Source organism: Mycteria americana, chromosome 12 (genome assembly GCF_035582795.1).
Source record: "Mycteria americana isolate JAX WOST 10 ecotype Jacksonville Zoo and Gardens chromosome 12, USCA_MyAme_1.0, whole genome shotgun sequence".
Taxonomy (NCBI): Eukaryota; Metazoa; Chordata; class Aves; order Ciconiiformes; family Ciconiidae; genus Mycteria; species Mycteria americana.
Window position 1 is genome coordinate 1593970 of NC_134376.1, and position 25384 is coordinate 1619353.

Consider the following 25384-nt stretch of genomic DNA (forward strand, 5'->3'; position numbering starts at 1 on the left):
CCTCCGTAAGGCACGGCCGGTGCGTGCCGGACCCCGCAGCTCCCCCGTTCCCCCTCGCCATGGCGTGGGGCTCCCCCACGCCCATCAGACGCGCAGCTGCTCGCCGAGCCCTGCACTCGACCACGACCCCACGCGCAGCACTGCGGCTGCCCGTCCCCCAGGTAGCCGCTCACCCCGTCCTCACGCTGGCCCCGGGGAGCGGAGCGGGTTACAAACCCTCCTGCCAGCACAGGCGGGCGGGTGGATGCCCGAAGACGGGACATGCAATTGCTTTTTCCAGCAGGACTGGCACGCACCAGCCTGTGGCGCACATGAAACTCCAGCCTTGAGCTGGGCTGGTCCAGAGGGACCCGGCTAACTCCCTCTGGCCCTCAAGGGACACAAGATGGGAGTGGGGGCCAGCACCGAAATGCTGCCTGGAAGAACCACGTTGTCTTGGTCCGTGTGCGGTTCAGTGCGACAGCTCAGAGAGGCTCAGACTTACAGCAGGATGAAGATACCGGAGCATCAGTCTCCGTGGTATCCGACAGACCAATGCTCGGACAGCCCGATACACACAAACATCAGAGATCGCCACCGAGTTTGGAAGAAGCCCAGATGAAGGACTAACCCAAATTCAGAGATCTCTGGCCGTCGTGCTTCCACGCACGGACACACACGTAATGCACCAGAACAACCAGAACTTCACATGGTCGGAGATCGCCCCTTTCACCTGAGAAGCTGAAAGGAGCCAGGGACCAGCCTGCAAAGCGGGGACAACAGTCGGAAACAGCCTGGTCCTGGGAGATTTACTCCTGTGCTTTCCTCCTCTGCCAGTGCCTGGGGATACCTGCTTTGTATTCCTGAAATATAGCTGCAAACTGCAAATAAATCGGCTTCCCCTTGACACCTTCTAAAGTTCTTGGGAACACACAACACTTTAGGTAGGTTGGGCCATGATTCTGCACACGCAAAAGCGGTGGTAACTGAGAGTGCAAATGAGGGGGGCAAATACCCAGCAGGTTTCCACGCAGGGCAGGGAGTCTTTGCACCAGGACTTCGAGCTCTTTCGCCCTGCGAGGGGAAAGGCTGGGCTAAAATAACTGCGTTCCTCCAAAAGCCTCTCTTCAAGCAACACCTCTTTGTACCTATGCTGCGTCTAAAATAAACACCACACCACAACGTAAATAGCTTAGAAGAGAAGAATTTGAAAGCAATTAAGAAGCCCAAATGCAAAGATTAAGACATTTCACTCCAAATTTGCCCTCGCTTTTCTGCTGTCTGACTGCAAAGCCCATAACCCTCAGCAACCCACAGCTGGTTTTGGTGTTGCCACAGCCCCAGGTGACGGCGAGGGGAGAGGGGGACCGGGGAGGAGGAGAATCGCCGACTGCCTTCCAAGTCTCTTTGGGAGAGCAGTGCTCCCGGGCAGGCGCGGCACTGCCGGGGGAACCGCGCTCCCCGCCTTCTCTAACCACGGGTACCTGCGTACGCTGGACCGCTGGAGACATCCCGAGGGACGCTGCCACCATCGCTTATTTTCTGCTGAAAATCTGAATGCTGCCCCTAAACCAGCTACTTCCTCTCAGGACTTCCTAACCTCTAACCACCTGAGCAGCTTCCAAAAGCGCTTGCTGCCAGAGACAACCTCTCGGGTGCCATCTCTCCTCTCAATGCAGAGCTTCCTTCCAAAACTACACGGCTCCGTGGTGCAGGGAAGGTAACCTCCCGCCTGACTTTTACAGATCAACCTCATCGGTAACAGGAGCTGGAAGCTCCTCTGCGCTGCCCTACACCCCGCACAGCCGCCGTCTCCGTGCAGGCAGCGTGCGGGCAGGAGCCAGGCAGGGCAGAGCCGCAGCCGCTGCCCCCGGGGAGAGCCGGCTGCTCCCTCGCCGCCCCAGCCTGCTCCCAGCATGACGGACCGAGGTCCCCGGGGACCCGGTGGGACACGGCGTGTCCGTGCCGGAGCGCAGGGGCTTTCCTCTCACCTGCCAAGGACTTGTAACCAAGAAACCTGGCAATCTTTTGCTGGCAGTGCTCCTGCTCTTCGTACGTCAGCAGCTGGTAGATAAACTGCCAAATGACTTGCTTGGCCGGTGTGTCCAGCACCGGGTACACATCCACAATGAGAGTGTCAACATTCCTGCAAAATCGGAAAGAGAGGGCTGGGCAGCGGGCGCATCCCTACGGCACAGCCCCGCCACGCCGCTTCCCGGGGCTCCGGCGCTTCCCAGCCTGCCTCCGCCCGGGTCTCAGCTGCCGGGCTTGCCCGAGTCTGGGGCACGAGCAGATTATGGCGAAGCAGAGGTGCCGGGCTGCGAGCAAGGGACCGAGCCCTTTGGGAAGTGGAGTTGTGCAGCTGGTGCTAACGGGGAAAAGCAAACTCCGGGGGACTGGCAGCACCTGACAGCCAGGTATAAAACCTGGTTCAGGAGTCAGCTGGGAGTCTGGGGTGGAGGAGCACCAGGAGCAGAGAGGCACCCGGGAATGACCTGAATTTTGGCCAGCAGCAGGTAAGCAGGCTCGGGTAGAGATGCACTGGAGGGGGCGGCTGGGCCGGCGGCCTCGCTGGGCTGAAGGCTCGGTCTCAGGTTGGCTCTGCAGTGTGTAGAGATGGTGGAAGGGCTCTTGGGAATAGCAGGGCTGAGCACCTGATTCAGTGAGGAGGATGAAGCAGCATGGGGGAGGAGGGCTGTCCTGGGTCAAAGAGCTAAAGTCAGGCTGCTTTTCTACTGAGAAACTGAGACAGAGATGATGGGGTAAAGCTCATTGCAACTACTGCATCCTTAATGTAGAAGTAATAGTAAGAACCTCTTATAAAGAGCTGGAAGGAGATTGCATACGTAGGAACAAATCTGCTGTCGTGATGTTAATCCACTGGACCATCGCTGCCTTCCAAGGGGCAGGGACCAGGCATGCAGGGGAGAGCTGAAGGGTGAAGAGGCTCAGATACCGCAAGGACTTCCTTCATCAAGTGCCTTGGGGGTCCTCGGGGGCCAGCAGGGATGAGAAGCGGTAGGAGCCATCCAGAGCCTGCCAGAAGTCACCTCTAGTTTCTCCCTAGTTTTGGGTTAAGGCAGTGCTCCTCCCAGCCGGTGGCCAGGGCCAGCGGGCTTGTCATGGGCAAACTGGCTGGGAGACCAAAGCCCAGAACAGGGGTGTCCTGACTCCATCTCCTGTGTTTGCTGCTGGGAAACGCTGGTATCTGCGTGCTGTGGTGGCCAGGGGCATAATCTAATGTCTGGGGATCTCCCTCCTTGTTGGAGCAGTTAGAGGTCACAGCTGGCTTGTCTGGGACAGGCACGCAATTAGGTCATGATGAATTACTGTTAAATGGAGCAGTGGCCTCTGTCGAGCCATCCAGGGCGGCTACAGGCAAAATGAGACGGCTTGAGGAGAGGATGGGCATGCCGGTACCCCCGCTGAGACTTGCTCCCCGCAGCAACAGCCCCCAGTAAAACACTGCTGGAAGACCAAGCAATGTGGGCAGCCCTGCACTGGGAGGGGAACTGGGGGCTTGACTCCTGGTACTTGGGTTCCCACCCTTGTGCCACTGAGCAAGAGCAAGCACCCCGCTAGGGTCGGGTCTGCGTTTCCCCGTTGCAGACCCCAAGGACCGGATCCGCTCCCACAGCTGCCGCTCCTGGGGCTGAAATGCGGACCGGGGAATGCCACAGAAGCAGTGCGGTCTCGGGAGAGCACAAAGCAACGGTGTCTGCTTTACCGGGGCAGCGTTAGTGATCGCAGGGCCTCAAGAAGGTTCACTGGGCTGGTGGCGGGGGGGTTACGCAGCGGTACCTCCCCCAGCACCTGCAGGTACAGAGGCAGCCCAGCCTCCCCGCGGGCCGGAGGGATGGCTTTGTCACTGTGCTGCAGAAAGGTTAAAGATCAAGGGCAGAAAACAAGGTGGCTACTGGAAGCCTCCAGTCTGCCAGGGGATCGGTTTCGACCCTCGCAGCAGGGCGGGGAGGATGAGGGCTCTGCCAGGCACAGCCGTTCCCGCGCTGCAGCCGAGATGCTGAGAAGAGTGAGAAGACAAGGATGAGACGCGGCGAGATTTACTGAAAGAAGTGAAACGGGATCTGTGGCCGTCGGGGACGGCCAGACAGCAAGAGAGCCTGCGCTGCAGAGGACCGAAGCTGTTTTATGAAGGATTAAGGGGTGACTGAATTAACCCCAAAGGCTAATGGGTCTGCCCTGTCCTCGGGTGTCCTGGTGAGAGATGGGCTTGTGCCCTGTGGACACACACAGGGAAATACACAGCTGGGGAAACCAGAGAACGTGGTCACAGCAGAGCTCCCTGCTGACAGCCTCGCAGCCGAGGTCTGCCTTCTGCTTGGAGACCGACTCTGACACGGGCATTGCTACCAGGCCAGGTACCAGCATTAGAGGAACGGAGCTGCTAACAAGTTACCGATGTTGGAAGAAGCCTTCCAGCGCTTTGCAGATGGTATAGCGCTCGGGTGGAGTCAGCAGGTGCTCCAGCTGCTGGCTGAAGGTCCTTCCTTGAATCTTGATGCTAGAGGGGAGTATCTCTGCAACCCACTGCAGGGAGGTGAGGGCGGAGGAGGTGCTCGGGGAGTCAGCAGAGCCAGAGTCTGCAAGGCGCAGGCAGAAAGAAAAAAGAAAATTCAACAGACAAAGGGTCTTAACCATGGGTTAAAAGGCTTGTCCCGAAACCAGGGGTCAGTCCTGGGGACAGCCGGGGCAGCTGCACCATGCACAATGGGCGCTCCACAGAAATACAGATCCTGATGTGCTGATACAGACACTGTTACCCCAGCAAAACCAGATTTTGGTCACTGGAAGGCAGCACGGTGACAAGGTGAAATGGCTCATGTGGAGCTGCGGCTGCCCCTGCCTTCTTCCCATGCTCTGGACCAGCTGCTCTGGAGCTCGTGGCTGTTCCAGTAGGTCCATGGACCTGCTGGAGATGAGCAGGGGTGTCTTGGTTGGGATGCTCTCTGAGATCTGTCTCTTCAACCATGCTGCTTCTGCACTTCCTCTACACACAGGCAGATGATACTCCTTCTCTGGCTCTCTAAAGCCTCTGCTCAAGTTTCAGAGCACCCTATGATAATCCTTGCCTTCAAAAGCAGCATCAGTCAAGGGTTACCTGTGAGTGAACTGAGGCAAGGAGGGTCAGTTGCTTTGCCGTGCTCATCTGCACTGGTCCCTGTGCCACAGCCTGGCTGCCTCTGCAGTGAGCGCAGGGCAATAAGCATGGCTGGGAGAGGGACCCGACCGTGTCTGTGGGATGCACTTATCCATGTAGGAATATGGCCAAGGCAGTGGGAGCAAAAAATTCCATCATTTCTTGGGGTTTTTTTTTGGGGGGGGGGGGGGGCAGTGAAGGAATTTAAGTGCCGCTGGCTCCATACTGTGAAGTAGTGAGGTGCTCGGTTTTGTTTCTAGGGCACATGCAAACAAGCTGGTAATACCGGGCTGCTAATGCCAAGCTCAGGAGACTCCACCGCTACTCTGGAGGGAAGAGCCAGTCCCTAATTCCCGGGCCTATGCGTTGCAGAGCAGCACCCCAATAACACACCGACCCTCCTGCCTTTGCACGGCTTCGGAAACACAGCGGTGACTGCGCTCTGCCCTGGGCTGCGGTCATGCCCCTTCGCTAAAATGGTGCTGACAGCCACCCACGTTGCCCCAGACACCCTCATCTCCCGCTGACTCACTCACCAGCAGCAAGCTAAATTATTCATAACAGCAGGAGTTATTCTGAACAGCACAGGCCATACACAACCGTGGGATTTGCACAGCGACCATGGATGCACAGGGTTGGATTACTTCGGTCAAGTACACAGCACAGACTGCACGTAAAGGACAGTGGCAAGGGCTGTCAAGGACGATCATACGGTGGGACGAACCCTTCTGGAGAGCAGCCAAGCCTGATCCCAGAAAGCGGGCAGCCGCGTGCCCCGGCGAGAGGAGCGGCTCTCCGGGCAGCGTTAAACCCGCTGAGCCTATGGGAGGATTCCCTCCTGCGCGGGGAATTCGGGAGCTGGCGTGGGGTTTCTGCCGCTCCGGGCCCTCTCCTCCCCGCGCTCTTACCGTTGGAGAAGTTGACGATCCCCTCTTCCACCACCAAGGTGGGCATCGCCCCGCTGCCCTGCAGCATCGACACCACCTTGTCATGGGAGCAGTTCCTGCGGGGCACAGGAGAGCCCGGGTCAGGGCTGCCGGGCTTGCCTTGCCTGTGCAGGCAGCACCGCAGGCAGCGGCTCGCGGGAGGGCAGCGGTGAAATGGAAGTTTGCAGCTGGCTTCGCTTATCTTGCAAAAAGCCTCATCTTGCTGCTGAGAGCCAGGCGGTGTTGGGCCCCGCTGCAATTCCCCTGGCCTCTCGATCTTTGCTCGGCTCTAGCTGTGCTGCTCAGCAAAGAGCCTCCCCGAGGGAGAGCGTGAATCGCACCCTGGGACTGGGCTCTCCGCCGCACCTGCGGCAAGGAATAGCCGCAGGGCACGCCTGCGAGCACCCCGCGGAGCTGCCACGGCAAGCGAAGCCGGCGTTACTTTAAGCTACGCTCAGACCCAGCAGACGAACTTTCCATTTCTGCAGGTCTCTCCTTGCCTGTCCTAATTCTGCGTGAAAAGAAAATGCAAGGTGGATGTAAAATGCGTTTTTGTAGGCAAAAAAAAAAAAATAATCTTGGAGTGTCCTTGGAGAAGGGTAGGGGCCAGCCTGGGACAACGCCTGCCAAAACACGGGCTCAGAGGACAATCTTCAACTCGGTCTCCTCTATTTTCTGGCAGTGCTGCATCAGCCAACAGTTTGCTGGATCAGCTGAAATGTGAGAACCTGAGCACCGGCAGAAGCAGCATCAGATGTTTAACCTTTAAATATTCATCACTTTCTCTTATCGCGTAGCCTCTTCTAACCCTTTGCTCTTGCTTTTTGTGCGGAAAGACCAACCCAAGGAAATACGGGCTGCTGCCACTGCACCGGCAAGGTGCACGCTCAGCTCTGGTTTGATCGCTTTTGTTGTGCGCAAATAATATATAGGAGAATTAATTTCGAGGTGGAAATGCGATTGCCCATGTGGTTTTAAACTTATGATCCCATTCTGGGAGTGATTCACGGCCTGGCTGGCGCTCTGCTGCTTTCAAAAGCAGAACCCCAGGTGTTTGACTTGTACACCTGAACTCACAGGGGCTTGAATCGGGGTCTGCAGGTGGGTTGCGGTCAGGACCCCAGTTATATATAGTGTGTCATGCATTATATGTGGCTATTTGCACAGAGAAGTCAAAGGAGGAGCAGGGATGGAGCTGAAATACTACTCTTAGAGCCAGTTTTTGTAAAAGAATAGTAAAGGGGATGCCCGTATGGGGCAAAACCCCTCGTGCACCTCAGTAGACAGCTCTCGAGGATGGCCAGCTCTCATTTCTGCTGCACAAGAGTGAACAAGTGAACACGGCTGTGCTTGGCCACCCACCGCCCCTTGGCACAGGTCTCCTAAAGAGCCTCTTACCTCATGTCCAGACCGTTGAGGAATAGGATCCGGTCTCCAGCTTTGAGAGCAGCCTTCTCCGCCGGGCTCCCTAAATGCACAGGGAACGAGAGGGGCTTTAGCTGGCGGACCCCTGCTTACAGGGAGGGGGTCCCAGCTCTCCGGCTGCTCTGTGCCCAGGGATACCCCCAGGGCAGGGCACCCACTGCAGCTGGATTATCTGGGTGGGCTGGGGCTGTTCACCGGGCGCAGCGATGCCAGCGCCCAGCTTGCATTGGAAACTCGGGTGTGATTCCCGGCTATTTACTGAACACAGACATTTTCCACCTTGCAAAAGAGGGAGTCCGTAAAGCCAAACTAAATTGTACCAAAGACACTAATTATTCAACTCTGGAGACTCCATCACTGACCCTTGTAAAAGTCCCTTTTGCTATTTTCTAGCAAACAGCAGGCACTTAACATTTTGAGTTCAGACCAGAGATAAATAAGTTATCTTTGAACCTTGCGGCTGGAGGCTTCCTTACCTGGCAGAACGGACTCGATCCACACCGGGGCATGGCCGCGTAGCGTGAAGCCAAAGCTTCTGTTGCCTTTATAAACTCGCACAGTTCTGCAGGGAAAAAAAGCAAATGTGAAACCAGAGCCCAACAAATATTTGGTTCTTGTTTCCTTGCCCAGCCCCACCAAAGCCCCGTTAGCCCAGGTATCCCCTGAGTGCCCAAGCCCTCGACGCTCGCTGCGTCCCCGCGAGGTCCCCTTTGATACCGAAGCGTCTTTCAAATGGGGAGAGGGGATGGAGGGAAGGTGTGGGTGGCTTTGGTGGCCCCGCACGGCCGCAGTGCAGCTGCCTGTCCTGCCAGCACTGCCAGCCTCTCCTGCCTGCAGCCTGCCCGTGCTGGGGGGCAGAGGGAGCCCACGGCGCTGAGCCAGCTCGGGGGGGTGGTGGGCGAGCGATCGGAGGGGTGCTACAAACAGCCCAGGCAAAACCTCAGGGAGGGCTGCGGGGATGCGGGTGCTCTGCAGGCAGGAAGAGATGCCGCTGTTTTAGGGGCAGAGCCTCTGAGCGCAGGCTCTTGCTCTGCATTCAGTACCAAATTCATAAAACCACCGTCCGGTCCTTCAAATCCGATGTGTTTTTAAAGCGGAGCATGGGACGTAGCTTATATATCACATCGACAGAGTAGGAGAGGCGATGTGTTTTAGGGGGCAAAGATCTCGTAGGCTGATGAGAGAGAAATTAAATTCAGCTAGGAAATTTTGGAAGGAGCATTAGGAAATGTCTCTGCCGGGAGGCTGATGGGAGCTGGGAGTTGTTCCCTGTGGGGAGCTCTGGGGGAAGGCAACATCACTGAGATCGTTTACAACCAGAAAGCCTGTTGTAGGGACCCATCCTATGCTGGCAGGGAGGGAGACTGTGCTGGAACTGGATTTTGGATAAGTCACACCAAAAATTATCCTGGCAGGAAGGCGTGCTGCAGCCAAACACCCTGGAGATACCAGCTGGAGGCAGGGGAATGGCTCGGGACGTGCCTGTGGCAGCACAGCCCCTCCCAGGAGGATTCCCCGGCTGTGCTGGCAGACCAGATACTGCTCTCTTGTTCATGGGACGGGCCAGGAACGGAGCAGGAGCCACCGCCAGCACGGCAGGGCTCAGGTCTGGCCGGGGCTGCTGAGGTCTGGCCGTAGGGGCAGCGGGAAATGGGTTCATCCCCTGTGCACCAGGGATCGTCCTTCTTGCGTCCCGCGGCCTCGCACCTGGACACCCCCCGGGGCAGGGCAGGACGATACGGCCTGCTCTGTGCCTGGGTGCCCTCCATCCCGCCGGCACGGCCGGGCGCCCTGCAGCCCCCCCAGCACGGGAGCTGACAAGCCCTGGCAGCCTGCACGTGCCATCTCAGCTCCTCACTCGGCTCGTCCCAGCGAGCCCTGCAACAGCGAGGGGGCAGAAAGGGTGGCCCAGAGCTGGGACAAGGGGTGCAAATGTGCCCAGCCTTTGAGAAGGAGAGGTCTTTGTTCATCCTCATCCCAGGGGGATTTCACCCATTCTGCACACTGAAGACATCTCCTTTCCTACTGCCTTCCCCCCTTTCTCTGGCATCCCGCCCCCGTGCTGCCATCCACGCCAAATCAGACCCTGCCACCGCGAGCTCGAGGGCGTCCGGGAGAGGTGTTACCTGCGGGCAGCCCCCGAGGCCACATTGCTGGTGATGAGCGAAGTGGTTTTTCGCAGGCTCTTGCTGGCCTCCTCGTGGCACCGGGGCACGGAGCTGGCACGGGTGGAGACGAGGAGCCGCTCCTGGTGGTCCTCGCTCCGGCTGCGCCGCAGCCGATTGCTGTGCTGCTCGCTCTTGGAGCGGCAGAGCTTGCTGATCAGGCTCTGAGACACCACCTCGTCAAACCGCTGCCGGTGCTTCTTGGGGATGAAAATCCTGGAAAAATGAGACAAGGGAGGGGAGTGAGGCGCGGGGCTGGAGCGGCCGTGGCCCGGAGCTCTGGATCCAGCCATACCTGGGAAAGGAAAGGTCGGAGCAGCCCCAGCCCCTCGTGCGCTCTTGGCCTCAGTCCTCCCCGGAGCTGCAAATGCCGGGGCTGGGGACGCCGGCGGCATCTCCTGCTCCGTCCTGTGCATGCATCCGTTGGGGTGAGGAGGTTGCACCCCTCCACAGCGCTCACAGAGACTCATTCAAACAACTCGGTTCCTCCTCGTGCATCCCGGCCCGGGCCCCTTCAGCTGCCGGTCCCGGTACGCCGATGACGAGGTTCCGCTCGAGTCCCAGATTAATCGCTTCCCCCCACGCCCACAGCCAGGGAGGCGGCCGGGCAGGGGAGGACCCTTGCCCCCGCGGTGCCTGTCCGTTGCAACCCCGATCCTTGCTGCGTGGTACCCACGGCCAGGGGTCCCAACGTGCACGTGCCCCCCGTGTGCCAGTGCCAAACCGCCTCCTCCAGACCCGCTTCCTCCCCAGCACGTTCTGGGACCCCCGAAATATTGCTCCCCATCTCCTGCCCCAGCCCCTCTGCTGGGAGCCCTGGACTCCACTCTTCCGGGCTCCAGCCTTGGCTATTGCCACCCCACAGCTCCCGCCGCGGCCAGGCGGGAGCCTCGCGCCCCTTGGGAGACGCGGGTGCTGCAGGGACGAGGAGGGGCACAGTGACGCTGCAGGCAAGGGGACGCCGCTGGGAACTTGCTCTGTTGCGGGTCACCTCCCCTCTGCCTGGTAGGAGCTGCTCTGCCAGAGCCGAGCGGCCGTTGTCCCCCCTCCAGGACCCCCGGGAGATGCACAGCGAGCGCAAAGCTCTCTCCGGGTGCCTCCGCCCCGCTCCCACCCCGGCCGGAGCTTCGCCCCGTAACGACGCTTTTTCGTTGCCTTTTCCTTCTGCCACCACAACAGCGAGACGGCCGTCGCCCCGCTCACCTACGCCTACCTTCCCATTTGCACATTTAGGGGCTTCTGGAGGAGCTGTTATCTGTGTGTTTCTATAGCAACCCCTCCCTGCCCCCGGACCCGGCTGCCTGGCGCAGCTGCATTTGCTCGTTAGACAATACCGTCCTGCGAGGTTCGTTAGTGCTCTTCACCTCGCGGCGCGTGAGAACGCGCTCCCTACATTAACGCGAACTCCGACGCTTGCGGCGGGGGAGGAATGCGAGCGTCGCTTCCAAATCTCCCGGGGGGCACGTCTCCCGGGGGGCACGTCTCCCGGGGGGCACTGCCTGGGCCAAACTCGCAGCTGGCGTCAGAGGACCCAAAGCAACTTGTTCCGAGGGGCTGCACCCTCCTGCCGCCGGCCTGACGTGGCCGTGACGATGGCCGGTTGCTAACGAAGTGTGGCTGGAGAGGCTGGGGCTGGCGGGGGGCTCCCGTGGGTCACCCCCATCTCTCGGGCAACTTCACCGAAGGAACCCGAAAGCCTGGGTGAAGCCAGAGGAGGAGGAAGGGGAGGCTTCAAATCCCAACTCTACCAGGACCAGGACATCTCTATTTCCCCCCAACAAAAGGCAGAACTCAAAATAAGAGCTGATGCTCACGCTGAGTAGGAGCAGACGGATCGCAAACCATCCAGAGGCTGACACAGGCTCACGCAAAGCATTTGGTGATAATTTAAAATAAGTAACACATCGGTACGATTCACAGTCAATTTGTGATTAAGCAGCAACTAGAAAAGAGTGAAATTATGCTAATAAACAGTTCACCCAGCTGCAAGCAGACTCCTGCGGGGATGACAGCAGGACGACGGCACGACAGCAGCGAGTCCCGGCAGGACCCCACGCCTCTGCCCTGGGAAAAGTCCGGGTTCCTTGCAGGCAAAACGAGCACGCTCCCATTTAAGTTGGCCAAATTAAATTGGCCCTGCTCGTTCCAGCAGGGCTGTCCCACTTTGCACCGACTGCTACTTCGCCTGCAGGCTGGCAAACATCAGGGTTGAGGAGCAAAGTACAGCCAGCTCAGTAACCAGGCGCAAGGACACGCTTTAAGGGTTTCACCGTGAATTGACTCAGTACTAAAAGCAAAACGGTGTCTTAGCAAGGAGAGGAGCTAAGTGACTGGTAAAAATAATCCCATTGAAGCATGCAAAATAGTTTCCTTCTGCAAAACCCTTTGAGGGAATTTGCAGTGCGGCCTCGGGGAGCCCGGGATGGCCCCGTGCCGCAGTGCTGCTGGGGGCTGGATCCCCCGAGCTCCCCGACGCCCTGCGGTTCGGCGGGCGCTGGCCCCGAACTGTGCGTGCCCAGGTCTGGTCCTTAACGAGGGACCCACCAAAGGCAGCACACGGGGTGTCATTAGACAGCGTCGATGCCTCAGCCTGTCCTCTGCTCGGGCTCAGTGCCACCCGTGCAGCGGGCACCAGCACCGGCACCAGCACCGGCACCAGCACAGGGCGGACGGTGCCCGGTGCTTAGCGGGAAACCATGGCTATTTCTGCAGCACCCTGCCGTCCCGCGGGACAAGCCCGACTTTGCCTGTCGGCGCGGATACGGATGCGCCCACCCTGTTTGCAGAGGTCAGCCCGGGACCAGGGCAGAGCCCCTGTCCCCGCAGCCCCGCAGGCTGCCCGTGCCCGTGGGAGGGCCTGGGAGCCGTGCAGCGCTGACCTCGTGCCGTCAGCTTCCTCTTCCTTCTCCTTGCACGTCCCAGGTCAGCCCTGGATCTGTTCCCTGTTGGAGAGGGGACGGCAAAGGTGTCCCCAGCCCTAGGCACTGCAGCCCTGTGCCCGCTCCCTGGCCCCGGCGTAGGGTGTGCTGAGCCCCGGTGCACTAACCCTCCTCCGCAGCAGTGTCGGCACACGCTCTTCAGGAGGTTTCAGTCTGCTCTAACACACGAATGCTAATTCAGGACATTTTCCAGGCCGGGAGAGGCCCCAGAGGCTGCAAGCTGCTTTCCCTTCGCTCCCTCTCCGAAGCAGCCCGGCCAGGACGGCGGCACGCTGCTGCGGTCGGAAACCGCCTGGCAGGAGCCCGTCTGCCAGCACGCCCGTCCCCAGCCGCTCGGCTCCCTGCTCTGGGGCTCGCTTCGGCAGAGGATGGTTAGCACATCTCGGTCTTTGTCACGCTCGCTGTTTTTAAAACTCCCAGGCGGGTCACTTGCAGCTCACCTCCGAGCGGACGGCCCCATTTCTGCAGCCTGCGCTCGCTGAGAGCTGCCTCCCCACCAGCCCAGCGCCGTGGAAAGCCGCCTCGCACAAGGGCGCACGTCCTGCGATGGGCACGGAGCTCGCCTCAAGGTTCTACCCCAAGCTGGATGCCGAGACTCGCCGGTGCCGGGTGCGTCCCCTCGAGCCAGGCAGCGGTGGTGGCTCCGGCCCCAGCGGGAGCCGCTCAAAGCAGCCCCAAGTTTGCTCAGAGCTCGCACTCAGCCGGGGCCAGGAGCGAGGGGTCCCCGGTCCTCGCTCCACCACAACCCCTGCACCACGCAGCACCCCAAAACTTGCGTCCTCACCGCTCGTGCCTGCGGTGGACTATAGTCACGGAGACAAAGCACACCCAGATGTGCTCTTCCCACCTCTCCCCAGCCCCTCAGCCCCAGTTTTTCATCTGAGCTTTGCTCAGCTCCCCCCAACCCTCGTGCCGCTGCTGTGGTGGGCACAGGTTGGCGGCAGGGCCACCCCGGCACCGGGAGGCAGGGTCCCCGCAGCTCAGAGAGGCAGGAGAGACGTCGCGGGGACGTCTGCCAGGGCGCGAGGCATTCCCAGCACATCCGACGCCATGCACGCCGCGCGGAGGAGCGGAGTAGAGAGACGTACCGAAAATGCCGAGAGAAACTCCGGTCCTTTCCCATTTGTCAGGGTGCGGTGGGAACAAAAGGGAGATGCTTCAGATCCTCATGCAGCTGAGTCTCAGCCTCGGCTCACGCCCACGACGCGGCCGGATCCAACCACCAAACCGCGCGCCAGCCGGTGCCCCCCTGCCACTTGGCACCCCCGCGGTGCACGGGGACCGCGGCCAGATGGGCCGGCTCGCTGGCAAACTTTACCTGGGCTGAGTCCCTGCCTCCCTTCACCCTCGCCTCCCCACCACGCTCTCAGTCCCGGGCGGAGGTTTACCATCTACCGAGTGCCTCCTTTTTTTATCAGTTTGGCTTTAGCGCCTGCTCTGCCCTCCCTGCTCCGGCTCTGCCCTGGCTCGCAGCGACGAAGCCTCTCGCTTTCCCTAAAAACTGCAGTCGCTGTAATTTCCAGCTGGAACGATCTCATAACAGAAAGGAGGGCACGGCTCTGCGCTGAACTCCGGGGGGATGCCTCCCTGGTGCTAATTAGTTGACTTCTAAAGTGCTTCTGTTTAAATTACATGCCGCTGTAATGGGTGAGAAACCTTAAAGGCAAACGGCATCGGTGGTGGGTGCGCGGCTGCTGGGCGCACAGGCGGAGCTGCCCAGGCTGGACCAGGACCAGGACCAGGACCAGGACCAGGACCAGGACCAGGACCACAGTCATGGGCCCAAACCTCCCCCCGAGCCGCAGAGCATCATTTACCCCCAGGGTAACACACCAGCACTTTGCATTAGGGATAGAAGATTAAAAAAAAAATCTTTAATTTAAATAACGCCATCTTTAAACACAGCACTCGCGTTTGATGAAGAGGATGAGAAGCTTTCCAGAGCTGCCAACATCAGATACAATCTCCAGGTAGCAAAGGAAGGAAAAATGAAAAATGTATGGTTTAGCCCCAAAACAACTAGCAAAGACCTGACCTTGAGTCTGTCGGTTGTGCAGAAAAACCCATCCCAGGGTGGATTAAAACACTGAGCTGCACTTGGATTATGTCTGAACTGTGCTGTGCAAGCAGCTACCAGTCTGGAAAAGCACTTCTGCCCCGACACCGTGCCGCAATGCTAAAACCCACACGCTTTCGGGAGAGAAAACCCGTGTACTGCTTTACCCACGTAACGGACTTCTGCTTAAGAACCTGCACAGATTTTTCTCAAACCTAATCTCCCTGCCACCTCGGCGTGCATGGGTAGGGGTGTCGGCAGCCCTGCACTGGCCTCCAGCCCCGGCAGCACTGGCAGCCACGGGGGGACGCGGCACCTCCGAACCCCCATCCACGAGCGGGACTCGCTCCAGTCCGGCAGCGAGCACGGCCCTGCAGTTTTCACAGGGGCTGTTATCCCATTATCCCCGGTAATGGGAGGCTCAGTAATCACTCATCGGGCTGCAGATGTTTTGCAGATGTGACCGTTGTTATCATTAAATAGGAACGAAGGCGCTTTTGCATCCCAGACATGGTGGGATACAACGGCCGTGCGCCGGGGCCGGGAGCCCCTCGCAGCCCTTCCCCAGCCACCCCACTCGTCCCTGGGGACGGCCCAAAACCCCCAGCCCCGCACAGCAGCTTTTGGGGAGGGTCACCCTCTCATGACACATCCCGGCACGGGCTCCAGTAACGACTGACGCGTTACCTGCTGGTGAGAGCCTGCCAGAGCAGCACCGCGGCCCGTGCCCGGCTGGGGGTCACCCTCCCCATCAGCGGCCAAGCGCCAGGGCCCCGAACACTCTCGCCTCTCCCGAAACCGGTGTCAGCTGCCGGGGACACGGAGTCCTTCAAGGAAATCCCCAGAAAGGCTTTCTCTGCAGCCTCCATCCTGCCCAGCATCGCCCGGCGGGTACCGGGGATGGTGGCCAGGTCGGTGGGTGCAAACGGCTGCTCGACGCAGCCCTGGCCTCACGGACGGGCCCCCAGATCCCCTGTGGCACCCGTGGGACCCTGCCAGCCGCTGCGCCGGGCAGACGTGGGGCCACCAGCAGCTCCCACGCACCCCGTGCCCCGCGCCGGCACCCCACACCAGCCCGGGGCGTGGGGAGTTTTGTCACCCCCCGCTTTTCGGAGCCGCAGAGAGCAGTCACCTCGGCCGAGGCGCTGCCCCAAACTGCTTTCTGCTGGGAACACCAGGACAAATGCAGCTTTCTGTGTTTTCTTTAATATACTGGAAAACACTCGAACCAAGTAACCACTTCCCAAAATAAAAGTTACAAATCAGTGGTGGTGTGCAAGCGGGCCAGGCTAATATAATCTGCATTACAGCCGTAGTTCGATTTGTCAAAAGAAATTAATCTCCTAATAGGAGATTTTACACCGAGGCGTTTTGGTCATGACCTATTTGAACTCAGCCGGTAGAAAAGGAACTCCGCTCCCAATTGTTTTCACCGCTGGCACATTTTTTTTCCTGCTGCCCTAATTCCCATTTTTGGGCAGTTGACCATATGTCCGGCTATCAGATTAGGGATTTGTTAAAACGGAAGCCAACAAGAGCCGCTTTTCCTCCATTATCGTCCTGCCGTCCGCGCGGTTTCACAGCGGGTCTGCCCGGACCGCGGGCGGGAGGACGGCGTCCGCTTGCAGTTGGAAGTGCGGCAGCAGGCAGCAGGCAGGGCGATGCGGGTTCGGGGGTGACCCGGGCTGCATCGGCACCCGAGAGAGCCAGAAAGCTCCCCCAGCCTTGCGGGAGCGGGTACGTGGAGGGGGGGACAAGCGGGGAAGCAGCGCAAGCCGTAATATAGAAATCCTGATGGCTAAAATGAAATTTCTTATCCAGTGACAGTCACAGATGGCTGGAGTATTTTAATACGGGAACATGCCAAGCGATTTTATTGCCATGAAAAACAAGCCGAGACAAATAGATTGTGTTTGGGGCATTATTAAAATGAACTCGGTAGAATTTCTCCCGTAATAAGGGAACCCCCGATGGGCAGCGATTGTATCTTTGTCAGGGATCAAAAGTGACTGCAATCAAAGCGGCGCTCGCCTCGGCCCGGCCACCGCAGGCCAGCAGCTTGGGCTGCACGCGTTGGTTTTCCCCCAGGAGCAGAGGCTGGTCGGGAAGCGAACGGACCATAACGAAGGCAGCGAAGTAACAAACTACCCCTAACTATCCTCCCTGCAGCAGAGTGAAGCACAAGACGACTTAAAGGAGATCCATGAGAACATATAGCAGTCTGAGCAGCCCGAGAGTTATCGGCTAATGAATGAATACGGCTGGATGTGCTCCGGAGCACACACGCATCCTGCTGTTTAAATCCGGGTTAATGGGACGATATCCATGTAAGCATCAACGCCAGTGTTCTATGCACCAGCTTTTGTAACGCTGCAGGTCAGTGGGGAGGAGGGGATCTGCGTTTCCATCGCTCCCCAATTCTACAGCAAACAGATGTTTCAAAGCTAAACACCGCTGCCGGGAGCTGGTGCAATGCTGGCACGGGCACCGCCGGTGCGGCCGCCAGCACAGGGAAAACGCACGGTGCAAAGGGAGACGGGAACCGGTACGCGGTGGTGTGCAAGTGCTAAACCCTGGTGCAAGGCAGGTGAGGATCCCACCTGTACCGCTCTGCTCGCAGGGAGACTTTGGCCCCCCGAGTCCGGGGAAAAGCCGGCGGCCGCTGCGACGGCACTGCAGAGCACTTGGGTGCAGAGCCGGCGCCGTTCCTCTGCTGGAATCGCAGCTCTGCCCTGGTTTGAAAACAGCTCAGAAATAAGAGCAGTGCCAAGAGGCGCACGCCCCTGGGACCCCGACCTGCCCAAAATAACCCGCTCCCCTCCCCACGCCGGTGCGAGACGCACGCAGCCCCTGACACGTGCTTGGCACGGCCATGGGGAGCAGAGGAGAGAAACCCCGCGGCTCCCCCGGGACTGGACCCGGGCTTTGGCATTTGCAGGTGATGGAATAACACAAAAGGAGAGATTTCCCTCTCCCCGGCAGAGCTGCGATGCCCACGGAGTCCCTGACGAGAGCAGCTCTGATGCAATATGGATGCTAAGAGTTAATTAACTTTTAGCACATCTCGTTTTTGCGGTGCCGGGGGTTGCTAGATTCGAGAATTAAGCTGCTTTAAACCCATTCCCGTCCCAGCCCCCTCAGCTCCCAGGAAAGGTCCGTTCTTACTCACCCGAGACAGCTCATCTTTCCGCCTCGCTGCCGTATTTCATCATTCTTGAGCTGAACTACAATTGTGCACTTTACTACACGCACCAGCCATATGGGCAGGGGATGGGAGCGGGGAGGAACCGGCGCAGCACGTGCGTTATCCCTGCTATCCACAACCAAACGGATGAAGAAAATGTCAGCAAATTAAAATCTGCAGGAGCTTAATACTGGGTAAATGGGATGAAATCCATTTGAGCCAAAAAGAAAAAAAAAAAAAAAAACCACCAACACTGGAAAAAGCCCAGCCCGAGGACAGGCGGGAGGAGGAGAGGTGTCTGCAGCCCCGGGTCGATCTGTGTGCTGAGTCGGGGATCTTGGGTTACGCTGTACCACAGCACCTCGCAGGGAGCGCGTTAAACCCCGGGGGGAGCCTGGGGAGGGGACAGGCAGGGGAGGGAGGACAGCCGGCAGCAGCAACGGCCCGAAAATAAATTCAGCTGGCGCAGAGAGAAGATCCAATCAGGCCAGCGCGAGGGTCAGCGGCAGACGGGGACGTACCGGCCGCGGGGCTCTGCGTGGCGGGGGCCACCCGGTCGCCCACCGCCACACACGCCACGGCAGGGCTCGGCGAGCCTGCCGGGGCCCGGGGCTGCCGGTGAGGCGAGCGTCGGGGACCCTTGCTGGCATCACCCCCGGCGTCGCCCCCAGCATCCCTCCCCAGTCCCTGGGCGACGGGCACCCCCATCACCAGAGGGAAGGGGCTCGTCCCAGCCCCTCCGAGGGCTCCTCTCGGCACATCTCCTCCGGGCTTTGCAGGGCAGGAGGCACGGGCAAGCTCGTGGTGCGTGGGTCTGCCCCCCGCATCTCGGGTGGGAACAGCCCCCGGGGACAGGGGAGCCGGGCACAGCCTGGCAGGCACGCCCGGGCTGGCCGACGGGTACCCGCGTGGTCCCGAGCCCGTCCTCACACAGCTCCACGTGCTCGCAGGGGTGGTCCCGCAGGACGAGCCCCAGGATGCTCGGTGGGTCAGCTGAGACGGGCTCCGCTCGCCCAAATTGCACCGACACACGCCGCTGCCCGCGGCTGGCTGCCCCGCGCCCCAAGGACGGTAAGACAGCCATACCAGCACCCCATCCCTGGAGCCAGCGCCCGAGCCGGGACCCCTCCTTGCACGAATGCCCCGCACAGCTCTTCCCCAGTCCCGGGGTGCCAGTTGGGGCGCAGACCCCAGACCCCTCCTCAGCCAGCAACGGACCGAACCAGCTCGAGCCGTGTGGAAATCACCCACGTGAATTCACAGCACCCCCTAAATCCAGAGCACCCGGCAGCCGCTCACCACCTTTCAGTGAGTTATTAAAAGCATTAAAAGCTCTTGCTCGGCAGCAAACCCACAGGATGGGAGACCCCGGGATAAGCAGCTCCTATCCCGCACGGCAGCGCACACGGAGCTGCCCTCGCCTCCCCAGCACCCCCGCAGCTGGGAAACCTGGTCTCTAAAGCGCCTTTTTTTTTTTATTATTATTTTCTTGACTTCATTTCATTAAGATTAGACGGTAAATCTTTTCCCTAAGCTAAATATTTCATTTCCATTAAACCGAGATTAGCTGCCTGATTTACGGCGCCTCTTGCCCCAGCCCTGGCATTAACCTTTCACACGAGGGCACGGGGTGGCCGCGGGTTTGACCGCATTATCGGGGGGCTGTAACCCGGCACTGCCCCACGGCATCTCGGGGCTGGGCATGGGGCGAGCTCTGCACCGCGCCGGGGGGACAGCGGCACCGGGTCCGGCCACACTGTCCTCCGCTGGGATGGGGGCCACTGGGATGGGGACACCCCAGGGGAAACCTGCTGTGCCCCCCCCAGAGGCGCTTGGGTCCAGAGGAAAATTTACTTATTCAAATACTCTCTGTGGGGGGAAAAAAAATCTTGTATAATTCCCCGGGAATGAAGACAAAAGGGCCCGAGGCATTTCCATGGATCTTGCTGGAGAAAAGACTTTTTTTCTGAATTGTGGGTGGTGGGGTTTTTTTGATTGGGACTAGTTTAGGGTGACGGCTCAGGCGGGGCTCGGTGCCGTCTGTCCCTGCCCCCAGCCCCAGCCGTTTGCAGGTCAGGTCCCCCCGGGACGTTCAGGGGGGACAGGACAGCCTGGACGTGGGCACCTGGACAAGGCGGCTGCTGGGGAGGTGACGGTCCCCTCTGCACCCACTCCGCTCTGCAGGGGTCCGTGCCCGTCCCCGCTTAGGTATTGGGGGTCCCAGGGGACCCACGTGCAGCCGCGGCAGAGCGGGGGGACGCTGCGTGGCAAGGGCCACCGACCCGCTCTCCCCATCCTCCCCACCGCGGGATCGCAGCAGGCACGGCGGAGACCCCGGCACGGGGATGTTGTTATGGTAACTGTAATATCTTGCAATTCCACTGATTAAAGCAGGAATTGGAAAGCCGGGCCCGGAGCGGGGCCAGATGGAGACCTGATTCCCTAATGGCCATCGTCTCAGCCTGGCCGTAATCCCCACCACGTGTCCACGCGCTGGCACCGGCACCGGCACCGGCCCGCAGCGCCGACCCCGCGCTGCAAGAAGAGCGGCAGACCGGCTGCACCGGCTGCACACCCGCGGCACGGCCACTCTGCTGGGGGCTCAAGAGGTGCCGGGACCCCGAGCCCAAGCGGAGCGTTGCCAGAGCATCCCGGGATGAGTGGCCACAGCCTCGGCCACCCCGGGATGCTGTGGGCAGTGCTGGCCCGGAGGCAGCCCGTGGCCTCAGCAGAGCCCCCCCCCCGCCGCCCCTGCAGCCGGAGCTGCCGGCAGCCCTGGCCACCGCCTCAGCCGCCACCAGCTCTCGCCTTGAAGAGCTCGGTTTATTTTCTGGGCAGGCTCTTGGAGAATCGCCAGCCATTCTGCAGCTAATCCCATCTCCCTTCGAAACGATGGCCAGAAACAGGAGCCACGTCCCACGCTGCAGGCGGAGGCGGTGGCTCCGTGGGGCCGGTGACCACCGCTCCTTGCAGGGACGGGGATGGCCGGCAGTTGGTGCGGTGGTGGCCGGCAGGCAGGTGCGGGTCCCCCCGGCCCACCCCGGGCAGGACAGCCACGCAGGCTGGGGGACACAGGGATGCCGGGCTGAGACCCCACCGAGCTCAGCTCGGCTGCACCTTGGAAAGGGGGTTGGCATCTTCCCCGCGGGAACCTCCTGCCCCGTGCCCGCAGCGCTCAGCCCTGCGCGCCCGTCACCGACGGGCAGAGGGATGCCCGTGGTTTAACGGCCAGCGTGGCAGCGCGGAGGGTGCTGGCACCCTGTACCTGATGTTGTCGATCAGATGCTGGTGGGACTCCTGGGTGAGGACCATGCAGAGGGCGTAGGCCAAGTACTCCACCTTCCGCTCTGCCGCGTACTGCTTCAGGATGGTGAACACCTTCTCCTTGACCTCTGGCTGGTCACCGAGGATGTCGTCCACCTGCAGCACGGGAGCCGGGAAAGAAGAGGGAAGGGGCACTGAGCAGCAGAGCAGTTAACTGTGGGTACGGAGGCACTAACGGGGCAGAAAACATGTCTGTCTAGTTGCAGCATCTGGTCAGCCAACGAGGAGGGAACCCATGCAGGGAGGAAAGAGAAACTTCAGACCTCGGCCCATCACGCAGCCCCCCGGGGCCTCGCACGCGTCCCTGGTATCGCTGTTCTGCGTGTTATAAACATTGCACCGGAACAGCGGCGTGACCCCAAACCCCGAAACTCTGCTTGGGATGCGACCTGGCAGATCAGCCTGGAGTCTACCTGGCAGAGGACACCGCGATGGGCTTTTGGAGGTATTTAAGCCTCTAATCACGCCCTGGTCCTGCCGGGCGGCACCGTCCTGCCGTTAACTCTGGGAGGCTGCAGGGAAGTGGGGACAAAGAACGTGAAACGTGAGCACCGGCCCTGGAAACAGCATCAGCGGCTTCCAGCCATCCTCTCCATCTGTGACAGCCATGACAGGCAGACTAATTAGCTAATTAGGATCCAGCCAATTACCCTGCATGGGACCCTGCCCCTGTTAGCCTCTTCCCAGGGCAGGGGGGTGTCCCTTGCCCCGGGGCTCTGCTGGGCAGTGGGTGCTGCTGCCTTGCCCGCGGCCTGGCTGGGTGCAGCAAATACGCAGGATGCAGAAAACTCCTTGTGACCACCCTGCGGTCCCTCCGTGCATTGGCTTTTCCTGCCAGGTGACGGTTTTGTGCTGACAGCGAGTTGAACCGCTTCCCTCCAGCTCTGCGAGCGCAGGGGGAAGCAGCAGAGAAGGGAGGGGAGCCCCTCGCCCTTCCCCAGCGCGTCTGTGTGCACCCCTGCGGCAGCACCGCGAGGGAGCCGGCGGGCATCGCCCGGCAAAGCCCCCTGTGCAGGCCGGGAAAGGCCCTTGCCCAGGGCAGGGGCAGAGCCGTTTCCTCCAGGCGCTCGCCCCACTCGGCAGCTCCCCGGGGAGGGCCATCGCAGGCGCTGCGACCCCCAGCACAACCCTCCCGGTGCTGCCGGGTTTGCGCAGCCGCCACGCAAGCACCGCAGGGGCTCCCGGCAGCAGCAGCGCTTCAAGGTTACCGAATCTGGGGCAGCCAAGGCAGCTGCGTCCCCCGGGCAGACTCGTATGCTTCTCAGTCCCAAGGTCCAGCACAGAAATGACAAAACCCGTGGTGCTCCTGCTGGGCTGAATCCCAGGATGCTGCTGTTAAATTTTTGCCTGGGCTGAGGCTGCAGGGCTTGGTGGGGCGGGAACGGGGGGGTGCTGCCACCCTCGTGTCAGCGCAGTCCCCGGCGTGTCCCTGAGCGTGCAGGGGACAAGAGAAGATGTTGACCTGGAACCAAGACCCTGAGCATCTCCAACGCTTCCGGTGATGCCTCCAGGTTCAGCTCACGCAGCCCGGCTGCCGCTAATGCTGCTACCGGTCTGTCTGCCAGGCGAGCGCCATTCCAACAGGGGCTCTGCCAAACGAACGAGGGTGGGAGAAGCCTCCACGCCTCGGGCTTGCGAGTGCCCCGCAGGCACGAAATGCAAGCCACCGGCACCCTCCGACCTTCCAGCCGTGTGGCGGGTGGGCAGGAGCACCCGGGTGCTCACGGCACCGGCACCAGCAGCACCTACCAGAGCCAAGCTCCCAGGTAAACGAGGGGATAAAGCACTCCACTGGGTTTTATTATTTTCTGCATCACGTAAAAAAATGAAGCCACTTAAAACATCTGCGCCATTAAGTCCCTCGAGAGAGGCGTTTGCCAGCCGAGCTGTGCTCCAGCACCCGGGAGCCAGTGGCACGGGTGCTCCGCAAACCTGCTTCTGCCCAGGCTGGCCGGGGCCGTCGCGGGCGGCTTTGCTGGGCAGGGAAGGGAGGCGGCAGAGGTGGTGCTGTGGGCGCTGACGGCATCGCGACCAGCGCGCTCCCTTCGCAAGTGCTCTCCTGTGATCATCCGAGAAACGTTTACGTGGTTTAATGTGACTTCACGAGACGGAGGCAGCGTGGAACAACCTCTCGCCCTCTTGTTAATCTCCCGTAATCAGCAGGTGTCTGCTTCACATGCGGCGCTCTACCTTATGAATCCAAATCTCCGTGCGTATTTGTGAATCTTTAATGTAAAAGCTGACTGAGGGGATTCAGCTGATACCCACGAATCTCTTTATGAATGTCTTGTTCCTTTACTACCTCGGGATCAAAAAACCCACAAGCCCGGTTATTTTCGTGACAGTATTTTAAAAGGCTACTTTGAAATGGAAATTCGAAAGATTAAAAAAACAACCATGATCAAAATTATAATTAGCACGAGGCGATGTGTTTGGTAAACTACCCACTAGGCAGCCTTCAGGAACACAACAAAGATGTAATCACATCGATGTTTTCCCTTTGCAGCGAAATAGGAGCTAAAATGTCTGCGGGATGACATGCTCCAACTTTGAAGGGACGTCCAGACGCGCCGGAGGGAGGGACCTGCCCCCGTGGGTTTCCACACGCTCTTGCAGTGCAAAGGAATAAGTACGTGGGGTCATCCCCCAGAGGATCTCCAAGCTCTCTGCAGCATCCATCTATTCTCCCGGTAATTATCAGACTCTTCTCTCGGGCACTGAAGCCCCCAGTCTGCACCCCAGCCCGGCGCCCAAGCCAGGAGCATCCCCCCGTCCCAGAGCGCTGCAAAGGCTGAATGCGGGAGTCTCCAAACCGCTCGGTGCAGGGGGTCCTCCGAGCCCCGGACGCTCGCCCCATGCCCCGGCCTTACCTTCTTGCTGAATTCCTGCGCTTTCTGTTTCCTCTCCTGGCGCACGGCGTCGGCGCTGGGGACGGGGTCCCGCGTGCCGGCCCCGCGCTGCGGCCGCAGCAGCCCCAGCCGCAGGGACCGCCCGTGGCAGGACCCCACCAGGGCGGCCGCCGCCTCCTGCAGCATCGCGGGCATCCCGTTGACTTCCAGCACGTAATCCCCCGGCTCGATCCCGCAGGCAGCAGCGGGCGAGTCCGGGCCGACACTGGCCACTCGTGGGGGGCTGCCGCTTGCCAGCTCGAAGCCGAAGCATCCCCGGGGACCAGGGGCGATGTCGGCATGCTGAAGGCGGGAGACCACCCCGATGCTGGGGGGCACGTTGCTGCAGCGCCTGGCCAGCCCGAGCAGCGCCTCGCAGCCCAGGGAGGAGACGGGCTGCCCCTCGATCTCCAGCACCTCGTCGCCCGGCCGCAGCCCCGCCACCGCCGCGCTGCTGCCCTCCTGCACCCAGAGGACGTAGCACGGACCGGTCCCGCCTATCTTGAACCCGAAGGCCTCGGGCCAGCCCTGGTTGGTCGCCGGCATGGCTGCAACTGAAAAAGAAGGAGGGAAAAAAAGCTGTGATGCGTTTTCCATCCTTAACGTGAGCTCCGGTAGATGCCACGTGGATCCCATCAGGTGTGGGGGCTCTAGTCTGTGCTGCGCTCCCCCTCCGTGGGAAGAAATGCACCAAGAGGGACACTTTTCCTCTATATTGCCCTAAAAAATAGCTTTTATTCTTCTATGGTCAGGCTGCTGGCAGCGCCAGCACCATTAGCAGTGAGGAAGCTGCGCTGGCTGGAAAGGTCGGGGCTACACGTGGCACCCGGACCGCGGCCTCGCCCAGCCCTTGCCTCGCCCCTCGGTGGCACCTACCTCCCCCCCCCAGGGAGGTGCGTTTAGGCACCTGCTTGTATGTATTTGTCTAGCAAAACGATTATTTCATTTCCCTGGCATGCCACGTTAATGAACAGATCATCCGATGACTTAAGACAGCCTTATTTTAACTCACTCTTCTCAACACTCAATATTTTAGCAGTTTGCGACTGCAAAATTCATTAGAATTTGCCAGATCCTCTCAGCTCTCCTGGGAGTATTTCTTTGTGCCCTCCCTGTCCTGTGTGTAGTATTAATCTGATCACAGCATCCTGAAATACAAAGATGAGGGTTTTCAAAAGGACTTGTTTGTGGTTCATTTGAAGGGAGGGTTCGGACCAGCTCCACGGACGCTCAAGGAGAAATCGGGCACATCAGCCCTAAAGATCTGCAGAAGTCGTCTTTGCCCAAGGTAAATCAGAGCAGCTGATCTACGCGGCTCGCTTGGATGCCCTTTCGATGCC

General features: G+C 60.0%; 1 protein-coding gene across 1 annotated transcript in view; it reads right to left on the minus strand.

Moving 5' to 3' along the window:
- The window catches only part of GRID2IP (Grid2 interacting protein), a 43775-nt gene that overhangs the window by 14733 nt on the left and 3658 nt on the right, over window positions 1–25384 (minus strand). Inside the window, exons 2-17 of the mRNA XM_075515321.1 lie at window positions 23860–24598; window positions 23089–23215; window positions 22452–22618; window positions 22233–22369; window positions 21379–21569; window positions 21098–21252; window positions 9615–9869; window positions 7965–8050; window positions 7462–7531; window positions 6046–6140; window positions 4397–4580; window positions 1774–2125; window positions 995–1138; window positions 830–941; window positions 611–742; window positions 80–370 (exon numbers count right to left, since the gene is read on the minus strand). Coding sequence (XP_075371436.1) covers window positions 80–370; window positions 611–742; window positions 830–941; window positions 995–1138; window positions 1774–2125; window positions 4397–4580; window positions 6046–6140; window positions 7462–7531; window positions 7965–8050; window positions 9615–9869; window positions 21098–21252; window positions 21379–21569; window positions 22233–22369; window positions 22452–22618; window positions 23089–23215; window positions 23860–24590 — 3229 coding nt within the window. The 5' untranslated portion in view covers window positions 24591–24598. The remainder of the gene's footprint in view (window positions 1–79; window positions 371–610; window positions 743–829; window positions 942–994; window positions 1139–1773; window positions 2126–4396; window positions 4581–6045; window positions 6141–7461; window positions 7532–7964; window positions 8051–9614; window positions 9870–21097; window positions 21253–21378; window positions 21570–22232; window positions 22370–22451; window positions 22619–23088; window positions 23216–23859; window positions 24599–25384) is intronic.